Genomic DNA, 21,807 nt, shown 5'->3' with positions numbered 1-21,807 from the left:
TACATATATGTGTGGGGTAGAGGGTGTCACATATTTCTTTTATTATTAGTACATATATGTGTGGGGTAGAGGGTGTCACATATATACTATGTTACCCACTATTCATGACCTTGGAATTGCACATAGAAGAAGACCCTTGTCGATGTGAAGCGTAAACATGACCTTGTAAGTCACATTTTGTGTTCCATTTGCCAGTTTAAACCTGAAGAAACGAACAAGAGCCATTGCTACTATTTTCATCTGTCTGTATGCAAAGTCCTTCCCTAAGCAGATTCGAGGTCCAGCCTGCAATGACACCATTAATTAAAACATACATATATAGGGACAAGGGAGAAAATCAACTTACACTACTATAAATTACATCAATTCTTACACTATATTATAAATTTATATAAAATAATTTTATCTTAAAAATTATCATTGAATCAAAAGTTCTTATCATATAATTATATTTTATAAAATCTTATTGTGGACTTTTTTCTAAACCTAGGTAAGAAATTAATCTTGATTATTGTATGTAACTGTTGTTGGTCCAAAGAAATTTTACACATAAAAGAAATTGAATACAAATTCTCTCACTAAATAGATTATTTTCTCAAATATGAATACAACAGGATCTTATACCACTATGTCAATCCTATTTAAATTGGATATATCTCAACCAAATACTTTATTATTAATGAAATATTTTACTTATTAAAAAAATATTATGTTAATCTAAAATTGTTTAGTACCATATTGATGTGCAACAAAATTAATGTAATTAATATATATTTTTAAAATATATAAAAATAATAATCATTTGATTATATAAAACCTATAATTGTTCAATTTTAATAAAATTTCACCCAAACAATAAAATTTATAATTCAATTATAAGATAAGTAAAAATCATGTTCTAAATAAAATAGGATAGTTGATAGTTTAAGTGTTAGTTTATCTTATAGTGGTGTAAATTGATCATTTCTTATATAAGGGATGAAGCAAGCATGTTAATTTAAAGGAGGATATGAAGGTACAAACATGGAAAGCTACGAATTTGAATGGCGATTCAGGTTGGAAAATTCCATTGTTGAGCCATCTTTCAGGACGAAATTCCTCAGCATCTTCACCCCAAATGGAACACATTCGGCCCATACCATAGGCCAAATAGTACACTCCATCCCCCTTTTTCAGTTTGTGGCCATCAGGAAGAATATCATGTGCCTCTGCAGTCCTCCCATCCTTGAATTTAAATCATACACCAAAGATAAGATAATCAGAATCCACATATATAACAAGTAATTGCATCCTAACATAGCAAATTTATGTTAGAGTCACATGAAGTGAAAACCATGTAAAATTATATAGCATTTTGCTTTACAACTTTTTTTTATCGACAAATGTTAGTTTGTTAGTTTTGTTAAAAATATTAGTCTATACTGTTATTTATCATAAATCAACTATTTCAAAAACTTGGAGCATGTTTAGATTCTCGTTTTGGGTGCTCCAAACTCAGTCTGACGAGTAAACTCAGTTTCCTGACATGTTTTGTTATCCTCAAAACTCAAAAGTACGTTCTCACTCTTATATTTTTCCTGAAACAAAATTTCCATAAAAGCAAGACCCAGGTTCCTTTTGCAAAATAAAAATTACTCTAAAATTAAGTTTTCAACTTTAACCCAAACATGCACCTAATCTATCCGGTGAAGAAGACACATTAATGGTTTTATCTCTAACATGTTCCCTCAAACAAGAGCCCTCTGGGCTAGAAGCTGACATGAACATGTAAGGCCAACATTATCTTGTGTTAAATTTCAACTTTTATTAGAAGAATAAGGGAAATAAGAATCAAAACTCTGAGTATTTAGTCATAGAATCTCTGATACCTTGTCAAGAACTAAAACCTAACGTATCATGTAAAGACACATAAATCATTTCATCTCTATCTATTCCAAGCTATCTCTAATCTACAAGTGTTAACTAGAAATGTACATACAAACACAAAAATATTTCAGCAAGTAACCGATCTGGGATGATTGAGTTGGCTCAATCTCCCGAAGCAAGAATCAAATCAGATTATGCAACTATCAAAAGCACAATTAATTTGGATGATTATGTAACACGTGATAATGGTACTCTAATAAAAATTCTGTAGAGCAAGGAAGAGATAATTCAATATGCTTTTTAGAAAATTTTATAGAAGGTACCGCGGGGACTGCAGGGTAAAGTCTCAAGGTCTCTGTCAATGCTGCATGAAGATAATGCATTCTATCAAGGGTGTCATCTGTTATTTTGGCCACAAATTCTTCTATGTTTGGTTCACTTTCATGGCTACAACTACAACTGACATCTCTCACTTCTTGCACAATCTTTTCCTCTATAAGAGGGTTCTTGCAGAGCATGTAGAAGAACCATGAAAGAGTGTTTGCACTTGTGTCTTTGCCAGCTATCATAAAGTTGAGAATTATATCCCTCAAGTACTGATCAGTCATAGTTTTTTGGTCCTTCTTGCTCTCAATCAAAAACCTTGATAGTATGTCCTCTTTGACATTCTGAAAATCAAAAGCAATCATTTGAATGTCATCAATCATCCTTAATTGTAACAAGTTCTAAAGCAGTAGAAAATTTTAAATTTGGAAGACCAGATGGTTCAAATGCAAGGATATCATGACAAGACTTTTTGGTAAATACCACATTATTTCAGTCCATCTTAATCTGGCTCAGGTCAAAGATTTATATTATTGATGATTTTAATTAAAATGCATTACTATACAAATATTCTATCCAATCACAAATTGTCATGTGCTACTAATGATAACGGTTAAATATGAGTTATTTTTTATAATAAAAATATATTGAAAATATCTTTAAAAATATTTATTTAATAGTTATTTTTGGCTTAAATGATAGGAATTGATATTTTTCTTATTTATGACTTACAGATATAAAAAAGAGGGATTAAAAGCGAAAAAGATCCAAAAAAATATCAAAAATATGAATAAAGAATATTTTTTGCATCAGACTCAAGTCCACAATTATAAAAAAGGAGTCAACACAAGGAAAAAACACCACCATCACCTCGAAGACTCATAGCTCTCTAATGAATACATAGTGTCTCTAATAGAGGAAATCTTTCTTTTTTCATCCCTTCTTTCTAAACCCCTTTTCAAGTATAAGGCCCCTTATGATTGTACACTTCACATTTATCATTTATCAATGCAAAAAGGTGTTTACTTTTTTATTATCATTTCTTACTTTTAATTTCATGCATTATTCATCTTTATATCATCTTTGGGGTTAGATGCTAAACAGAGGGTAATCCTTACTAAAAAAACAAGAAGATTTTGCATGCATCTGTTTTAGGAATTAGTCGCTCGAAAGAGGATAATTTCTAATAGAACTAAAAGGAAGGGGTATCTTAATAAAATCATTGCTAAACATAGAGTGATTGCATTATGCTCATACATGCAAACATCTAGAATTAGAACTTCATATATGTTATCTATTGAGTCTTTGCAAAAATATTTGGGAGATAGATAAATAAGATAGACTTATCATCGTGAGACATCAAGGGAAAGTATTTTAATAGATGTGGATAGAAAAAAAATTCACCAAACTGATAGAGAAAAACTAAAGTAATACATATTAGGCAAATAAGACATACTAGGTCTCAACATTATCAGATTTTGAAATTTATCTTTCTTTATTTTCATCTTAATCTTTTATTTTTCTTGTCTTTTACTTTTCTTGTCTTATCTTTTTTATCTTCTATTTTTTATCTTTATCATCTTTTAATTTAAATCTTTTCTCTTTTCTATCTTCTATTTTCATCTTTGAATCTTTTCTTTCAAATCTTTCTCTTATTTCCTATTTTTCTTTATTTATTATTATTTCCTTATCTCTTGCTTGTAAATTGAATTTACATCAATCTAAATGCAAACAAAATTCCTGTGAATTCGACAATTGAATTTTTGAGTACTTTATTAGTGATGACAAATTGGTGCACTGCCAACAAGTTAACAAATAACTATTTTAAAAATCATATATAAAGTGACTTCAAGAGTAAAAGTCTTTATAGCAACAGTGATGTGATTGAAAATTAAACTCTATAATTAATATGCTAAGCACCACTCAATTTTTATTTACATGTGTTATTTATTCAAATGAAACACAAAGATATTGAGGGGGGAACAAAAGCAATTGATCTACTCACATATTCTTGCTGAAGTGCCAATTGTGCCTTTCTTGTCTTAATTACTCCATGGACAAAATCATCTATTATTTTCACGTTTCTCTTAAGGGTAGCTTCACAACCAATGTTAAGAAACCTCTTGAGCTTCCAGAAAGGATCAACATAGCGCCAATAAATCAAAGCATTTGACTCATCAAAGGCCTTCATGAACTCACTACCCTCTTTGCTCGATCCATTCAAGCAATTCAATTCTGTTCCAAACCCAACTTTGAATATGGAGTCCAGAGTGCATCTCATTAGTATGTCCTAGAAAAATAACAAAATGTTTGCATCTACATCACTTCTTTCAACTGAAAGATTATATGATAGTAACTGAAAAGAAAATTTGTTCAAATAACTCCTAATTCTAACCGATCTAATGTTAGCATTGTTTAACATACATATTTCTTTGGTCCACTTTTCTTATTGATGAAAGAATAAGCTATGAAATACTAGCTTAAAATTGATCATTGATGATCGTTCAAACAAAACCATGATCAAAACAAGCTTACTTAATAAGACTAAGCTGAAGAAGAGTAGAAGACACCTGAATGGTTTTATTGGAGAAACTAAAATGCATAAGTTGATTTTAGTTCACGGGTGAAACTTAATTCATTTTACCTTCTTATTCTCTTATCTGATAAGTGCATGTGAAAAAGTTTATCCAAACAGAATTCAAAACAAAAATTTCAATCCTTCCACAATCATATACTATGTGTTCTAGGAAAATACAACCACTCACTTGCATATCAAAAACCTGACCCTGATGGGAAAATTCTGAGATAACCCTGACCAACTTAGCAGCATTCCTTCTAAAGACAGAACAACTGAAATCTCTAAGAACCCTTGTGGAGAATTCAAAACTTGCAAGCTTCCTTTGCTGCCTCCACTTGTCACCATCAACGGCAAAAATTCCCTCACCAAAAAGATCAGTCACAATATCCTGGTTATACTTGCCTTTTGAGTACTTATCAAAGTTGGTTTTCAGTATGTGTTCGATATTTCGCGGGTCTGCGGTGTACAACTCGCTTTGATCCGGAGCCAGTAGCCGAAAAGTTGGATTAGTTTTGGCCACTTGAGCATGGTAATCATGGAGTGTGTTGAAGTATAATAGCTGGTTAAACACTGTGCCTTTTACTGGAGCATAATCAGGGTCCCCTATTGATTTTCCTATAATTATGGTTAACATGATGAAACAAAAGACTAGGAAGATACCCAGAAAAGAAAAGGCTATCAAACTCAACAGGGTGTGCAAAAAATCCATCTTTGTGTGTGCCTTGTTTCTCTTCAGAGGTTTTGATCAAAGAAAAGGTGGAGTTACTGTGTTGGTAGTTGGTACAGCTCCAACACCAAAAGACAAACATTGAAGACAAAGTCAATGACCTCTTATTAGAGGTCAACACGGGGCTTCCTATACTTGTGTTCTGTCTCAACCCTGTAGTTTTGGTTCTTTGAATTTTACTGTAATCCTTTCTAACACAATTTTTCTCTATTAGTTTTATAAACCCTCTGATTACTGAATTCCATATTTCTCTATTTTTAATTCACTTTGTTATCATTGTAAATGCTGATCTAGGAGATAGGTCCGCACAAGGGTTTAATATTGCAATGACAATCACAATAATAATGAAAAACAAAAGTGTGGTAAAATCATTAACCTCACTAAACCCACAACACATGATATGGGCCTTGTTTTTTAGAGTTTGTTTGATTTGCAGTTTTTTAGTCCGGTCTGTCGGGTTAACCGGGTTTATCAATGGGGGCACAGGTTTTTTTTAAACCTGCATAATATATATATATATATATATATATATATATATATATATATATATATATATATATATATATATATATATATGGGTTAGTTTAGTACAAATAAACATAATAAAAAATAGGGTAAGTGAAGAGACTAAGTGGCCCAAACTTTGGATTTAGACTCGACACTTGGCAAATTAAGTACTTTCTTTATAGTTGGTTGAATAATGTATTGATTTAGCATAGATTGATTAGTGCTTGAGTGTTGATTAAGTAAAGATGATGTAGAGAAATGATTTTCAAGTGGTTTAAGAAGATGCAAATTATGTTTGTATTTTGGACATTTTTTATTTCAGTTCTTCCATAATAATTAAAAAAAATTGAATTATGAATACAAGAATCTAAATTTAAAAAGTAGTTATAGTATTTAAAGAATCTTTTTTCATAATCTTATTTTTCAGTTATTAATTTTTTTTTTACGAAGTTCAATATTAATAAGAGTAGTAAATATTTATTAGTTTGATTTTCTTTTATTAGACAATTCACATTGTTTTTTAAAATGGGTCCAAATTTAGATTTTTAATTTATTTTATTTTTTTGGATAATGCGGACTAGTCCGTTTAGCTTGCAAGTTAAGCAGTGCGGGTGCAAGTTTGCTAAAAAAGAATCCATTTGAATTGAAGGTTTCATGGGTTACAAATTTGGTCACATGCCCAACTCTAGTGCTAACAAAACCATAATTAAATTGATAATGGCTTGGTTTCAGGGTCGTCTTAAGATTGCAGACTTTGGTTGGTCTCTACAGTCTAGAAGCAAAAGGCATACTATGTGTGGAACCTTGGATTATTTAGCACCCGAAATGGTTGAAAATAAAGCTCACGATCAGTGGCGGATCCAAGACCCTAAGTTAGTGGAGATAAATTATAAAAAAATAAAATTAGTAGGATCAATTATATAAATATAGATAAAATAAAATATAAAAATATAAGATTTTATTTATAAATTTGATGAATTTTAAAAAATGAGGGGATGCAAGTGCATACCCTCACTCACATGTAGGTCTGCTACTGCTCATGATTATGCAGTTGATAACTGGACTCTGGGTATCCTTTGCTATGAGTTACTTTATGGTGCTCCTCCATTTGAGGCTGAGAGTCAAGTTGATACCTTAAAAGGTATGGAAGCTCATGAGACTTCTATATAGTGTGTAGTTTATCATCATAAATTAAATGTCACTTTTGCAATGCATATGCAATGTATTTTATATTTGTGCAGGATAATGAAAGTTGACCTATGTTTCCCTTCTACTCCTAATGTTTCTTTAGAAGCCAAAAATCTTATTAGTCGAGTAAGTTCTTATCTATATATTTAAATTTTATATCCAGGCAAAAGCATGATGATGTGAATCTTATTAGTCGAGTAAGTTCTTATTTTGATACAGGTTACAGAGATTTGGATGACGCCACTTCCAGTGAAGGAAGATAAGTCACGGTACACGCCACTTCTGGTGAAGGAAGATAAGTTCGGGTAGACGCCACAAGGATTACCTTGATAAGTCTGAGGTTGGTTCAACAAGGAACCCAGAGAGAAACTCTCACCCAATTTTATCAAATGCCAAAAGTCTCTTTATTGAAAACAAAAACCAATACTTATAGTGTATCTGAACAAAAAGATAAAAATAGACATGAGCCTTCTAAACAGTTTGGGTCAAAATTACAATAAATAAAAATTATAACTAAAAGCATATTTAACTTGAGCCTTCAAATTAGTTTGGACCTTCAGCAATAATTAATAGTCTTGATAGTGTCTCTGCCTCTGGGTCTTCATCCTTCTCCACTTGGGGGTTTTGTCCTTCTCCAGTTGGGCCTTCGTCCTTCTTCACTTGGACCTTTAGCCTGTATTTGGCCAGTTTCATGATTCTCATCATTCCCTTCTTCTTGGAAAACATTTGCCCTCAAATGTCTAAGATCATCACCGGATTCAAGTACCACTTCCTTCCTTTTCTTGTTGGCTTGCTTGGCATAACTTTCATTCTTCTTTGCAATTTGCACCTTCACTTGGTCATACAATCTTTTCACATACTCAACTTTGGCATGTGCATCCTTACGTTGAGTCTCTTGGGGATTGCTTTTATAAGTTGGCCTGTTAGGCAATGAAGCTCCGGGAAGGAGATCAACTTGATGTTCTATGCCTCTTGAAGGTGGCAGTCCATGAGGAATCTCCTTAGGAAAGACGTTTTTAAATTCCTGCAATAAGGGTTGAACACTAGGAGAAATAGAAATAGTAAACTCATTAGAATTATCAATAGAAATTTTACTGTCTTTGCAATACTGTAGATAGAGTGGTTCATGATCAAGTAACACTTTCCTCACTTCACTCGCCTCTGCAAAATAATTAAATTTTCTCTCATGTGTATCACTCTCTCTCTTATGTGTATCACTCTTTCCCTCGGGTGTATCACTCTTCTTTTTCCTATTCCTTTGTGGTGTCTCACTATTTTCTTTCTCTTGTTCTCTCTTTTCTCTCATTCTGATTTGGTCATCACACACTTCTCTAGGGGATAGAGGTTTAAGAGTAAACAAGGAAGATTTGACTATTCGCCTGTAGAGTTCTTCTTTGTTACGATTCAACAAACGTTGCATTTATGTAGTCATCGCGTCCAGTAATAAGCGCTGAGATCCATCCAGTTGATGATATACACCACCATTGTCACCAGCTCCTACCATGATTAAGGAACAAAGAATTTTGCAGTAATTTAAAAAAAAAAAGATTCAGGACCTCACCACACTCTACTCACGTGTTTCTCTTTGATGGTAGTTCACTCGTGTTTGATGCTTTCAATATATAGGCTTTTGTGTAATGTATTCCATCTTGCCTTTTACCACTCGTGTTCCCTCTTAAGTTCCTGTATCAAGAGCTGAAGCTCTAATACCAGATGATGTGAACCTTATGGGGCGGATCGTTTGATACAAGCTATGGAGTTCCGGATGACGCCACTTCCAGCGAAGGAAGATAAGTCAAGGTAAAGGAAGATAAGTCAGGGTAGACGCCACTTCTGGTGAAGGAAGATAAGTTCGGGTAAACACCACAAGGATTACCTTGATAAGTCTGATAATTGGTTCAACAAGGAACCTAGAGAGAAACTCTCACCAAATTTTATCAAATGACAAAAGTTTTTTTTTATTCAAAACAAAAACCAATGCTGATAGTGTATATGAACAAAAAGATAAAAATAGACATGGGTCTTCTAAACAGTTTGGGCCAAAATTACAATAAATAAAAATTATAACTAAAAACGTATTTAACTTGGGCCTTCAAATTAGTTTGGGCTTTTAGCAATAATTAATAGTCTTGATAGTGTCTCTGCCTCTGGGTCTTCATCCTTCTCCACTTGGGGGCTTTGTCCTTCTCCACTTGGGCCTTTAGCCTGTATTTGGCCAGTTTCTTGATTCTCATCACATATCCTTTCAGAGAACAGATTTGGTCCTTCTTCTTACTACAAACTGTAAATTGATGCAGTTGCTGGTAAAAGACTCTTCACGAAGGCTCTCACTTCAGAGGATAATGAAGCATCCTTGGATATCCAAGAATGCAGATCCCAAGGGTGTCTGCAACTAGTGTAAACGTTTTCTAGAGGGATTAGAGCTGAATTTTAAATCTGATATTGCAATGTAATGAAATATTTTTTGTGATTTTCAGAATTCTAGTCTATTATCAACTTGAACGACACTGTCCATTGCTATGGGGATTAGGAAGGTTACGAATGTGCAGAATCGTTAGTGGCTTTAAGAATTCTTTGTTGTGGTGACAATATTGTATATACAGAATCATATTTGTACATTAAGAGTTTCAAAATTAATTTCATATCATAGCACGTGACATTCTATATGGTTGAAAAGGTATAAAGATATTCCATGAGTTTCATAGGCAGGATTGAATTTTTTTTCCTTTTTTCCTTTTTCCCTTAGGGGTGTCAGATTGGCCAAATTTAAACATTAAAGTAGTACTACGTATTTTCGCCACACTTTTTATTCTTATTTTTTCATTCTATCTCTTTTTATCATATTATTATATATTTTTAACTAAATTGCAATTTTGAACTTTCTATAATTTTAAATTTGTAATTTTGTTCTTTTTATTTTTAAATCAAGACATTTAATCTTCTTATTTTTTAAAATAAGCAATTTTGGTTATTTTGTTAATTAACTATTAGTTAATCGTTAAATGTTGACATGGATGTGACATATTGGTATTGATATAAAGTTTATGTAAATTGTTTACATGATGTTTATATGAAAAAATATTAAATGAAATGAAAAATAAAAAGTGTCTTATGATGCTTATGTTTTCATGACTCTTTATTTATAGACAAGACAATAAACTTATATTAATATTATTTTTTATGTATTATTAGTAAAAAAATTATTTTTTTTTTCAAATTATCAAAAATTAGAAATTAGAAATATTTAATATATAAATATTTTAAATTTTATTTTATATCATTTTATATGTTTTTATTTGGAATAGTTTATATTTTTTTATCAGTTTACAATTAAGTTTTATAAATTAATATCTAAATTATTTACATAATTTTTTTATAAATTGATTTTAATATACATATTATTTTTACTCTAATTATTTATGTAAAATTATTCATAGATAAAGCAATAAAATATTTGCTTTAATTATATTAACATTATTTTTTATGTATAATTAGTCAAGAGTTATTAATTATTTTAGAATTTTCAAATTTTATAAATTAAAAAATATTTATTATTAAATCTTTTAATTTTACATGAATAATTAGAGTAAAATAATTTGTATATTAAAATCAATTTAAAAAATTATGTAAATAATTTTCATATTAACTTATGAAATTTAATTATAAATTGGTGAAATAAAAATAAAATGTATAAATTATTCAAAATAAAAACATATAAAATTAAATTAAATAAAATTAAAAAGACTTATATATTAAATATTTTTCAATTTATAAATTTTGATAATTTAAAAAAAATTAAAAACTCTTTATTAATGATATATAGAAAATAATATTAATATATTTAACAAAACAAAAAAAAATGTATTAGTGGTTTATTTCCTTATATATAAATAAAAGGTGATGAGTTGAAATTTTATTAAGATATTTTTTATTTTTCACTTTATTTAATTTTTTTCCCCATAAATGTCATGTTTACTTATTTTAAAAAATAGGAAGATCAAAGTTAAAATTTAGCGCCTATATTTTTATCTTTTCTTATTCAATTTTGAATTTGATTTATTATTTAAATTTTGTTTAAAATTTCAAATTTTTAATCTTGATACAATATTGAATTTAAGATATCTTTTATTAGATAAACTGAACTTTGAGATAAAGAGATATTACTTTCCTAACACAACGCTATTTCGTACGAATTTATTGTATATAATCTTAAAAAATCTTACTCTAAATTTGTTTTTTAAATTTTGACGCGACACATTAATATATTGAAATAGATACAATCCAAAACACTTCGTTAAGATATAATTTTTCTATTATATCATTAAATACTATAAGAGATATATTAGATACTAACATATATAATCAAAAGTTAATTATCAGATAAAGATTTTCATAACTTACCATATATTAAAATAGATACAACCGAAATTATTTAGATTCAAAAAGATATTATCTTTTTATATTTTTTATATCATTAAATGCTAGTAGAGATATATTAGATACAATCAAAATTGATTAGATAAAGATTTTTCTTACTATCAACAGAAATCCTATCATATATTGAAAAGGACATTTAGATTCAAATTAAGAAAGTGATAGCAAAAGTTGTCATCATTAAGTTCTCAGAGATAATAGATAGAGAAATTAACAAATAAAGATAAAGATTTGTTATCGAAAAAGAATTTCAAGCGCACCTAAATCACATTCACATATATAAATATATCCTCCGTTGATAGTTGTTGTATTCTTTGGTTCCAAATATTTGTCATTAGAATGGCGCCATTGTCACATGACGAATTGCTTGAGATATTCTCTCGATTACCAGCAAAAGCCATCTACAAGTTCACGTCCACCAGCAAGTCATTCTCAAAGTTACCAAAGGAAACATATTTTGCATCGAAACAGACACAAAACTCATTGCTAAGGGATGACACATGTTTCTTCATTCAACCAGACATCACTCAGTCATACAATGTCCATGTTGAATTCCACCCTTTACCTGGGGAGGAGCTCTCATCTGGGGTGCCTCAATCCTCTCTCGAATTCTTGTCTAACTCGGCCAAGATTTTGAGTTCTAGCAATGGCTTGATTCTTTGTCGCGCCACTGGCGAGAATGAAGTGAAGCTGCTCATTACCAACCCAGCAACACAATCCTGGTTGCCTATTCCCACCCCTGATGAGTATAAACAAAATGGTACAAGTATTGGTGCTGTTGATCTCAAGATTGTTCTTGAATGTGATGACAAAGATGATTACATGGTGTATCTTTTTTATGACAACTTAGTTGATTGGTCTTCTTCAAATTTGGATTGCAAAGTTTATCATTCCAATGAAGGAGTGTGGAAATCAAAGCAAGAAAGATTTTTTACTGGCAGTAGGAAACTGAAATTTGACATGCCTGTTCATCACAGAGGAGCTGTTCACTTCATCTCAGATTGTTTTCCTTCCTGGAACAAAAAAAGTCCTTATTTCAGGCCATACATTATGTCATACAATTTTGAGAGTGGAAATTCAAGAATGCTGAGAGTGCCTAAAGAAGCAAGAAAGGGTTCTCATGACTTGACTTGTGACATGGGGATTTTCAAATGGGGAAAAGCCACTGATCCAAATCAATCAATTTGTTTGGTGAGGCTGAGGAAGCATGTGTTCACCATATGGACTTTGACACACTATGAGACAAGTGAGTGGAGAAGGGTTTTGAAGATAAGAGTGAAAGCAATGGTGAAGGATCATCCTATTATAAGAGTAAAGGGCTATGCAGTTTTGAATGGTGATCTTTTGGTCTTTGCCACTGAGAAGAAGGTCTATGGCTGTGGTTTGAAAGATATGAGGATTCAGGAAATCTGTGATCATGAATTTGACTTCAATGTTCTTCGCTTCACTTCATACAAGGACACTTTGCGCACATTTGGTACTGGTGCTGGAACTTTGCCTCTTTCTCTGCACACGTGTGGTACTAGAGCTGGAACTTTGCCTCTTCCTTCACACAAGCAGTGTTGGTAGTTTATAGTATTTTGTTAATTTTACTTTTGTTGCATTTGAGGGACAATATGCAGACATAATGTGACTTTTGTTAGTTTAGATGCTTTTAATTTGTTGCTTTACATGTTTCAATCCATGTCAATTCAATATAAAATTACATAATACGGTTTCTGTTTCCATGCTTGACTCATTTACCAAATTTTATGGAAGTTGTGATAAAGGTATATTTTATGGCTTTGAGGATCTTGGCAATAGCATTCTTTTTTCTTTTGGTGAGCCACATGTCATGCCTTAAAAATGGAAATATAAGTTCCTTGCCCAATTTGCATAATTAAACGTCATCACATTATAGCAAAAAAGAGTTAGAGAATATAGCTACCTTCATATAAGATATTTATACACACAAAAAGTCAAAAAGTAAGGCAAAATTCAGCAAGACTTACTGGTATTATTTGTCTTCTGCACTAAAATGAATGAAATTTTCACCCTATATTTTAACTTCAAAGTATTGCAAATATACCACAAAATTTTACGTGAAATCAGGTCTCCTAATTTGTGTATTCTATTTCTATTTCTATGCATTTTTTTAGCAAAAAAGAGCAAAGGTCGAGAGAAGTAGGAATTGACATTCCAATTATGTTGGCACTCCAATTCAAACCGCCCAGTTAAAAGAATCCAACTTAAATATATATATACATAAAGATAGAAAGTAAAACAATTGGGGACCAAACCAAACTTAAAGGAGAACAACTTCCAAAAGGACTGCACTTTTCTATAACATAAACTTTCTTTAGTCTACTGTTTCAGCCTTATGGCAATTGACCAGTATCAAATGATTCCTCACTGACTAGTGTTAGTACTCAACTTCTTTCCATCGATACCAAAGTGATATTAGTATTGGAGGGAGATTGGTAAAATAATTGATGCTCTGCCAACTATCTGTTAACTTTTTCTTCCATGGCCTTAAATATGTATCTAAATAAAGCATTTTGGGATGAACAATAACTGCCACGGATGATTTGGATGAAAAAGTGGTCCACTTTAGGATAAAATCACAACTTTTAGGAAAATGTTTGATAAGCATCTAATATAATATCTAACACCTAGATAAAAAGTAAAAAAAAAAAAAAGAGAAAAAAAAATAAGTATTATAAATTTTATAATGTGATAGGAAAAAATAGATAAAGAGAAATTAAAAATGATGATAAGGTGTTTCGAATAAAAGGTGATTTAAATGTTATTACTCCAACTCTAATGATGGATTCCATTCAAACCGGAAATTAAATCATTTGTGCCTATAAATTTTTACATTGGATATCCTGTACAAAAATTTAATCCAGATTGTTGAGTAACTTTTGATGGGTCTCTTCTTTCTTATCATATAATATTTAAGAATACTTATTATTTTTTTAATGCTTGAACTTGAGTTTTTAACTTATTTTTTTAATGAGTCTCATTTTGTCTTTTCATTCAAACAAGATCCTTTTTTTTTACGTGAACAAGATCCTTATTCTAACTTGGAATTTTATTTATTTATTTAATATTCAGGCAACATTGGTTATAGTTACTTATATAAGCTATAGGAACTCATTTATTCTATTGATATTTTGGTCTTTAAAAAAAAGTTGCTTAACTTTGAAAACCTACGCAAGCAATTGTACTGAAATTGTTGCTCGTGCAAAAGTTTTTATAATTTGAAATTTAATGATAATGTAAAAGACTTTGTTACAATCCATCCATATATTATTTATTCTCTTCAAAATTCTAAATAATTATAATAATAGAAATTTATAATTTTGTTAGAAAACAATTATCATTTGCGAGAATGTCTCTCAACCATCAACCTAGAAATAAAAAACGCTATTAGTATTATTTTTTCGGACATGGACAATATTTAACAATTTCTTAAAAAAAAAAAAAAACTCGTAACAATGTCAGTACTCAGAATATTGTATTTCTATATTCACTTTTTCAAGACTGAAAGTTTAAATAGTTATTCCCTCTTTTTCTATATAAAACACTCAAGAAAAATATTAGTGATATTCTCTTATATTTATTTAGATATTTTTTTTGTGATTGGTTAAAATTTATTAAAAATTATTAATTTTGATAAGTTTTATTTTTCATTTAATCTTTTTCTTTCTTGATTTATATTAAATAAGAAATGAAACCTATCAAAATTGATGTTTTTTAATAAATTATAATCAATCATAAAAATTAAAGTATTCAAAAGAAAATATTAAAGAAAGTATTACTAATATTTCTCAAGACTTAATTATCTAATTTATCAAATTAAAAAATAATTAATTTAATTAACAAAAAAAAATTACATTCACTTTTTTTCTGTATTTAAGACTTAGTAGAGTCCCTTAGGATAAAATGTATTTATTTCTTTGATATCCCTATGTGAATACTTAATAGCGTTAATTGAAAGTGTTAGTTTGTAGTGAAATGTAACAAAAAGCCTTCAAGTTAACCCTATTGTCATAATCCTTTCCTTCCACCACCACTGGATCCTTCTTTTTCTATTTGTTTCCACTTAATTTCCCATCCAAAGCTTGACAAAGAACATTAATTATGATTATTGATTTTGATTTTCCAACACTTTTTTAAATAAACATTGAAAAAACATCTCATTGTACTTTTGGTTGTGATATGCAATAACGATGTCGAGGGGTATAAACATAACGATTTTGGTGAACTTTGTTTGGGATAATCGAAATCATTGTGATGTATAGATTGTTTTATTTTATTTTTACACGATGTTCATTATGCATGTTGGTCTCCTTTTGACGGTGAATAGTAAAGTTCATTTTTTTTTTACCTTCATGTCCTGGGTTTTGGGAATCCAGGATGCACCAAAACGGGGTACGGGAATGGGATGGAAAATTTTGAGATACGGGTAGGTTAGAAAATAACAAATTTTTTAAAATAACTGAAAAATTAATAAAAAAACATGAGAAATAAATAACAATACTAGTATATTATAAACTTAAAGATGATCTAATGGTCTATCAAAATAAAACATTAAGGTTTAACATTAAAAAATATTAAAATTAAGTTAGTTCAATGTCTAAAACAAAAAATAAAATAAAACATCAAGCATTGTAAAATAAATAATTTACATCATGCAAAATAAACTCATTTAGTACTCTGGTACTACATGCAAAATAAATAATTTACATCCTGTCCTAAAAATAAGTTGTTATAAGTCATATATACCGAGGAAAATATTGTCTTGTACAAACATTTGAAAGCAAGCGAGAACTTTTGTAGTTAAAAAAAAAAGTTCAGTTTTCCAAAACTAAATGTTCCCCCTTAACTTTCCTATTTCCTAATGAATTGAGTACCTCCATAACATATTGCAAGTTGCAATTGCAACATGGCATATGGGTAGCAAGAGGGCTCTTATGCCTGATGGTAACAGGTCCCACCCCAATAGCGGCAGCATCCCTCTCCCCCCACTTCAAGCACACCTCTATATGAATCACTTTGGAATCAGTGAACCACGTGAGCTAGTTAGATGTCTGGGGCAGAGAAAAGGGAGATCATACCTGTTTTTCCAGGTCTGTTTGGACATATGGTTCCAGCGGAAGATCAAGTTGGTGAGCTGTGTGATGGGAAATCTTTTCGCATGGTTCGGAGAGCATTGAATTAGAATGAGAGGTTCACCTCCGTCATTGGTGGTTCGCTGGTGGTGGCTGTCCAACAAGAAGAAAGAGTGAAAGAGAGGAGTGAGGAAGTCCTAATTTTTTTGTTGATTCTCTTTTTTCCTCCTTTTTTATGTTGTTTTTTTTTTTAAAATTTTGGACTATGAGGATGTGCGTGTAGGCCACCGTCTTTTAAAGAGTGAAAGAGAGGAGTGAGGCAAAATTTAAATAGTTATTCCCTCTTTTTCTATATAAAACACTCAAGAAAAATATTAGTGATATTCTCTTATATTTTTTTAGATATTTTTTATTGGTTAAAATTTATTAAAAATTATTAATTTTGATAAGTTTTATTTTACATTTAATGTTTTTATTTCTTGATTTATATTAAATAAGAAATGAAACCTATCAAAATTGATGATTTTTAATAAATTATAATCAATCATAAAAATTAAAATATCCAAAAGAAAATATTAAAGAAAGTATTACTAATATTTCTGAAGACTTAATTATCTAATTTATCAAGATTAAAAAATAATTAATTTAATTAATAAAAAAAATTACATTCACTTTTTCTGTAGTTAAGACTTATTATAGGAGAGTCCCTTAGGATAAAATGTATTTGTTTGACATCCCTATGTGAATACTTAATAGCGTTAATTGAAAGTGTTAGCTTGTAGTGAAATGTAACAAAAAGCCTTCAAGTTAACCCTATTCTCATAATCCTTTCCTTCCACCACCACTGGATCCTTCTTTTTCTATTTGTTTCCACTTAATTTCCCATCCAAAGCTTGACAAAGAACATTAATTATGATTATTGATTTTGATTTTCCAACACTTTTTTAAATAAACATTGAAAAAACATCTCATTGTACTTTTGGTTTTGTGATATGCAATAACGATGTTGAGGGGTATAAACATAACGATTTTGGTGAACTTTGTTTGGGATAATGGAAATCATTGTGATGTATAGATTGTTTTATTTTATTTTTACACGATGTTCATTATGCGAATCGATGTTGGTCTCCTTCTGACGGTGAATAATAAATTTTTTTTTTTTTTTACCTTCATGTCCTGGGTTTTGGGAATCCGACCAAAATGGGGACGAAACATATACGGGTATGGGAATGAGACGGAAAATTTCAAGATACGGGTAGGTTAGAAAATAAAAATTTTTTTATTATTTAAAAAAAGTGAAAAATTAAAAAAAAAACATGAGAAATAAATAACAACACTAACATATTATAAACTTAAAGATAATCCAATGGTCTATCAAAATAAAACATTAAACTTAAAGATAATCTAATAGTCTACCAAAATAAAACATTAAGGTGCAAAGTGCAAAATTAACATTAAAAGTATTAAAATCAAGTTAGTTCAATGTCTAAAATAACAAGTAAAATAAAACATCAAGCATTGTAAAATAAATAATTTACATCATGCAAAATAAACTCATTTAATACTCTAGTACTACATGCAAAATAAATAATTAACATCCTGTCTTAAAAAAAAATTATGTTGTAAGCCATATATACCAAGGACAATATTATCTTGTACAAACATTTGAAAGCAAGCGAGAACTTTTTGTAGTTAAAAAAAAAAAGTTCAATTTTCCAAAACCAAATGTTCTCCGTTAACTTTCCTATTTCCTAATGAATTGAGTACCTCCATAGTATATTGCAAGTTGCAATTGCAACATGGCATATGGGTAGCAAGAGGGCGCTTATGCCTCGACGGTAAAAGGTCCCACCCCAATAGGGGCCCCCCCTCCCCTCACTTCAAGCACACCTCTATATCACTTTGGAACCAATGAACCACGCGAGTTGGTTAGATGCTCGGGGTAGAGGAAAAGGAGATTGTACCTGTTTTTTCCGGACCTGTTCTGACATATGGTTCCCGCGGAAGATCAAGTTGGTGAGTCGTGTGATGGGAAATCTTTTCGCACGGTTCGAAGAGCATTGAATTAGAATGAGAGGTTCACCTCTACCGTTGGTGGTTCGCTGGTGGTGGCTGCCTAATGATGAGAAAGAGTGAAAGAGAGAAGTGAGGAAGTCTTAATTTTTCTGTCAATTCTCTTCTTTCCTCCTTTTTATGTTTTTTTTATAAAAAAATTTGGACTATGGGGATGTGTGTGTAGGCCACCGTCGTCCCCAATACATCCTCGCTAAAGACCACCGTCGTTCCCGTCTTGGTCAGACGTACCCAAGAAACTAATGTCGTCCTCGAGATGTTCCCTTGCCATCCCCGTTCCATCTCGGAAATATGGGACACAACCTAGCAGGTGTCCCCGTACTTCATAATTAGGAATTGAAGGAAGGGGATGAGGGAAATTTTGGAAGAATAAAAACATAACCCTATCATGTGCCAATCACGTGTCATATTTTGTTAACAGACTAAAAGCACTGATAAAGAATATGAGAGGTTATTGCAAAGAAATTAAACAGTTAGGGGGTTTTGTGAGGAGAATATAATTTTTTCCTAAGGGAGTCTACTATAATAAGTCTGATAATAGAAATTTAATGATTCAAACACTAGTACGCCATTGAATGTTAATGATGTGATATATTAGTGGAACTGGTATAATGAAATGGATTTGTAGTTTAAGTCAAATTAGATTTGGGAATCTAAAATCAAAACTTTATCATCATCAATCTATAATTTTATTTGATGCAAACTAGAGAGGGAATAATTGAAGGTAAGCTCCTTTCGTAGTTTTCTATCAATTCTTCTTTTATTCCCTTATATATATATATATATATATATAGATCGATCTCGCTCGATAAAATCAAGCTCAATCGTGTCGTACATGTTATACTTAGTATAATCCCTATGGCGATTTTTCAATGTGGTGCATGTAGATCTTATTCTTGCCTTTCGATATAAACAAAAAATCTCGTTATTGAGTGGTCCCTTAAATATATTAGAAATACTAGTTAAATAATATGAGATATTGGTCTATATTTTGTTTTGGATAAGCCGCCAAATAGTAGTATATGTACGACACTAGTGTCTTATTGACAAAAAGCTAGATTGTCTCCTTCATATGTATTCAAAATTTGCAAAATTACTCTTCTTATTTCTTTTTATTAGAAGGCTCATTCAATTTTTTATCACTTAAAACAGTAGTACATCAGGGAAATAAACACGAAGGAAGCTTGATAATCTATTATCACTCAAAAGATTATCTCTTTCATATGTCATAGATATAGCATTGTTCACCTTTAGCGACACTTTCTTTTGATACACAATGAGTCTTTGTTGCATTTAAAGTCATGGATGAAGTCAATCAAAGAGGGATATGTTAACTCTAAGTATTATCACATGGTGGTGAATTGAAAGAGAAGACGGAATATGCTACTAGGTGTAGATGTTGATGGAACGTGGGTAAAAGAATCAAGAAGAGCGAAAGAGTTTTTTGAAGAAAGATTCAAAGAAATGCCTTTGGAGAGACCTGGCTTAGAAGGTGTAGAGCTCCAAAAGATTAACGAGGAAGACAACACTTTTTTTATCTCAAATTATGAGGAATATGAGGTTAAACAAGTGGTGTGAGAATGTGGTATTAATTTTCACTTTATTAAGAAGTTTTGGAGTATAGTGAAAAGGGATGTGATGAAGTTTGTGGAGGAGTTTCATGTGCATGGGGTTTTGCCTAGGGGGACAAACTTATCTTTTATCACCCTTGTAGCATCTTGGACAAATTATACTTGAATGAGAGGAATCTAAAAATTGTATAGATATAAGGCTACACAGTTGAGGATGACTTAAATGAATTAATTGATATTATCTATACTAACAAGATACATCTACTTTTTAATAGCCTATTACTTAAGAATTTCATAGTTAAACGTGTTTGGCTTGAAATAGTAATGAGAAGAATGATCTTTTGGGAAGTTTCTCCAAAAGCGTGTGAGAGAAGACAAAACACGCTAAAAAGTTTCGTGTTGGTTTGTAGGGAAAAACAAATTGTTGAGGTCTCGGAAAGGACTACCTACAAATGATTTTGATCGGTAGAGAGTTCTGACTAACAAAGATGTTGAGTGAAGTACCACTATTTGACACACCGCAGAGTGTGAGTCACCGAGAAGTCGACAATCAGGGATGTTCCAAGTCTTGTCCCTAAGGTTGAAAGCCCTATTGGATTAGGAGAATTTAGGCCTATCATTTTGGTGGGATGCATGTATAAAATATTGGCCAAAAAATCTTGCTAATAGGCTTAGGAGGGTGTTGTCGGGAATTATTGATAAGAGACAAAATGTCTTTTTATGTGAAAGGAACTTGCTACATAGTATGGTAGTGATCAATGAAGTTGTGGGTGAGACAAAAAGGAAAAGGAAGAGCTGCATACTTTTTAAGCTTGATTATGAGAAAACATATAATTTGGTTTGTTCAAATTTTTTTGCTATACATGCTCATTAGGTTGGGCTTTCACCAAAAGTGGGTTATGGATTGAGGAAAGTTTGAAGACTAGTGTGGTGTCCATGTTGGTGAACAAAACCTTGGAATTTTCACCACAAAGGGGATCTTCAAGGAGATCCTCTTACGTCTTTTATCTTCACAATTGTGGCAGAGAGCTTGAATGAATTGATGAGGGAGGCAACAAAGAAAAACATGTTTATATTTGCTTCAAGGTGGGGTTAAGGGATGTTGAAGTGAACCTTTTACAATACGTCGATGAAATCATTTTTGTAAGAGAATCTTCATTGGAAAATGTGTTGACAATTAAGAGTATAATGAGGTGTTTTATCTTGTATCAGACTTGAAGGCCAACTTTTTAAAGAGTCGATTTGGAGTTATTGGTTTGGATGTGTCTATTGTAGCACAATGCGTGGAGTTGCTAAATTGTAAATTGCATTTGCTATCCTTTCTATATCTTGGCATTCTGATTGATGCAAACTCTAGAAGGAAGGAGACTTGGGAGCCTATCATAGCTAGGGAAGCATATGAAAAAATTGTTCTCTTTGGAAGCAAAATATTTCGTCCATTTC

The 21,807-nt window shown here is 31.1% G+C and overlaps 2 protein-coding genes across 2 annotated transcripts; one reads left to right on the top strand and one right to left on the bottom strand.

Moving 5' to 3' along the window:
- Nucleotides 1-5: 5 nt before the first annotated feature.
- Nucleotides 6-5,650, bottom strand: LOC114405827 (cytochrome P450 704C1-like). The gene is made up of 5 exons (XM_028368332.1): nt 4,956-5,650; nt 4,196-4,480; nt 2,190-2,534; nt 1,024-1,224; nt 6-285 (listed from the first exon to the last, which is right to left on the bottom strand). Exons 1-5 carry the CDS (start codon nt 5,475-5,477, stop codon nt 103-105), a joined length of 1,536 nt encoding a protein of 511 aa, XP_028224133.1. The 5' UTR covers nt 5,478-5,650; the 3' UTR covers nt 6-102.
- A 6,313-nt stretch (nt 5,651-11,963) lies between these two features.
- Nucleotides 11,964-13,193, top strand: LOC114405625 (F-box protein At5g49610-like). Its single transcript, XM_028368072.1, has one exon. It carries the CDS (start codon nt 11,964-11,966, stop codon nt 13,191-13,193), a length of 1,230 nt encoding a protein of 409 aa, XP_028223873.1.
- The last annotated feature ends 8,614 nt before the right edge of the window (nt 13,194-21,807 follow it).

The sequence above is a fragment of the Glycine soja genome, chromosome 3, assembly GCF_004193775.1.
Source record: "Glycine soja cultivar W05 chromosome 3, ASM419377v2, whole genome shotgun sequence".
Classification (NCBI taxonomy): Eukaryota; Viridiplantae; Streptophyta; class Magnoliopsida; order Fabales; family Fabaceae; genus Glycine; species Glycine soja.
Note: the sequence above shows the minus strand (reverse complement) of the source record. Positions and strands in the feature narration are given on the sequence as shown.

Excerpts from the sequence above, each read along its gene's own strand:
- LOC114405827 (XM_028368332.1), bottom strand. The coding sequence starts at position 5,477 with ATGGATTTTTTGCACACCCTGTTGAGTTTGATAGCCTTTTCTTTTCTG. Across the intron at positions 4,481-4,955 it reads GTCAGGTTTTTGATATGCAA|GACATACTAATGAGATGCAC; the intron begins GTGAGTGGTTGT and ends TTATTTTTCTAG. Across the intron at positions 286-1,023 it reads TCAAATTCGTAGCTTTCCAT|GCTGGACCTCGAATCTGCTT; the intron begins GTTTGTACCTTC and ends GTGTCATTGCAG.
- LOC114405625 (XM_028368072.1), top strand. The coding sequence starts at position 11,964 with ATGGCGCCATTGTCACATGACGAATTGCTTGAGATATTCTCTCGATTA.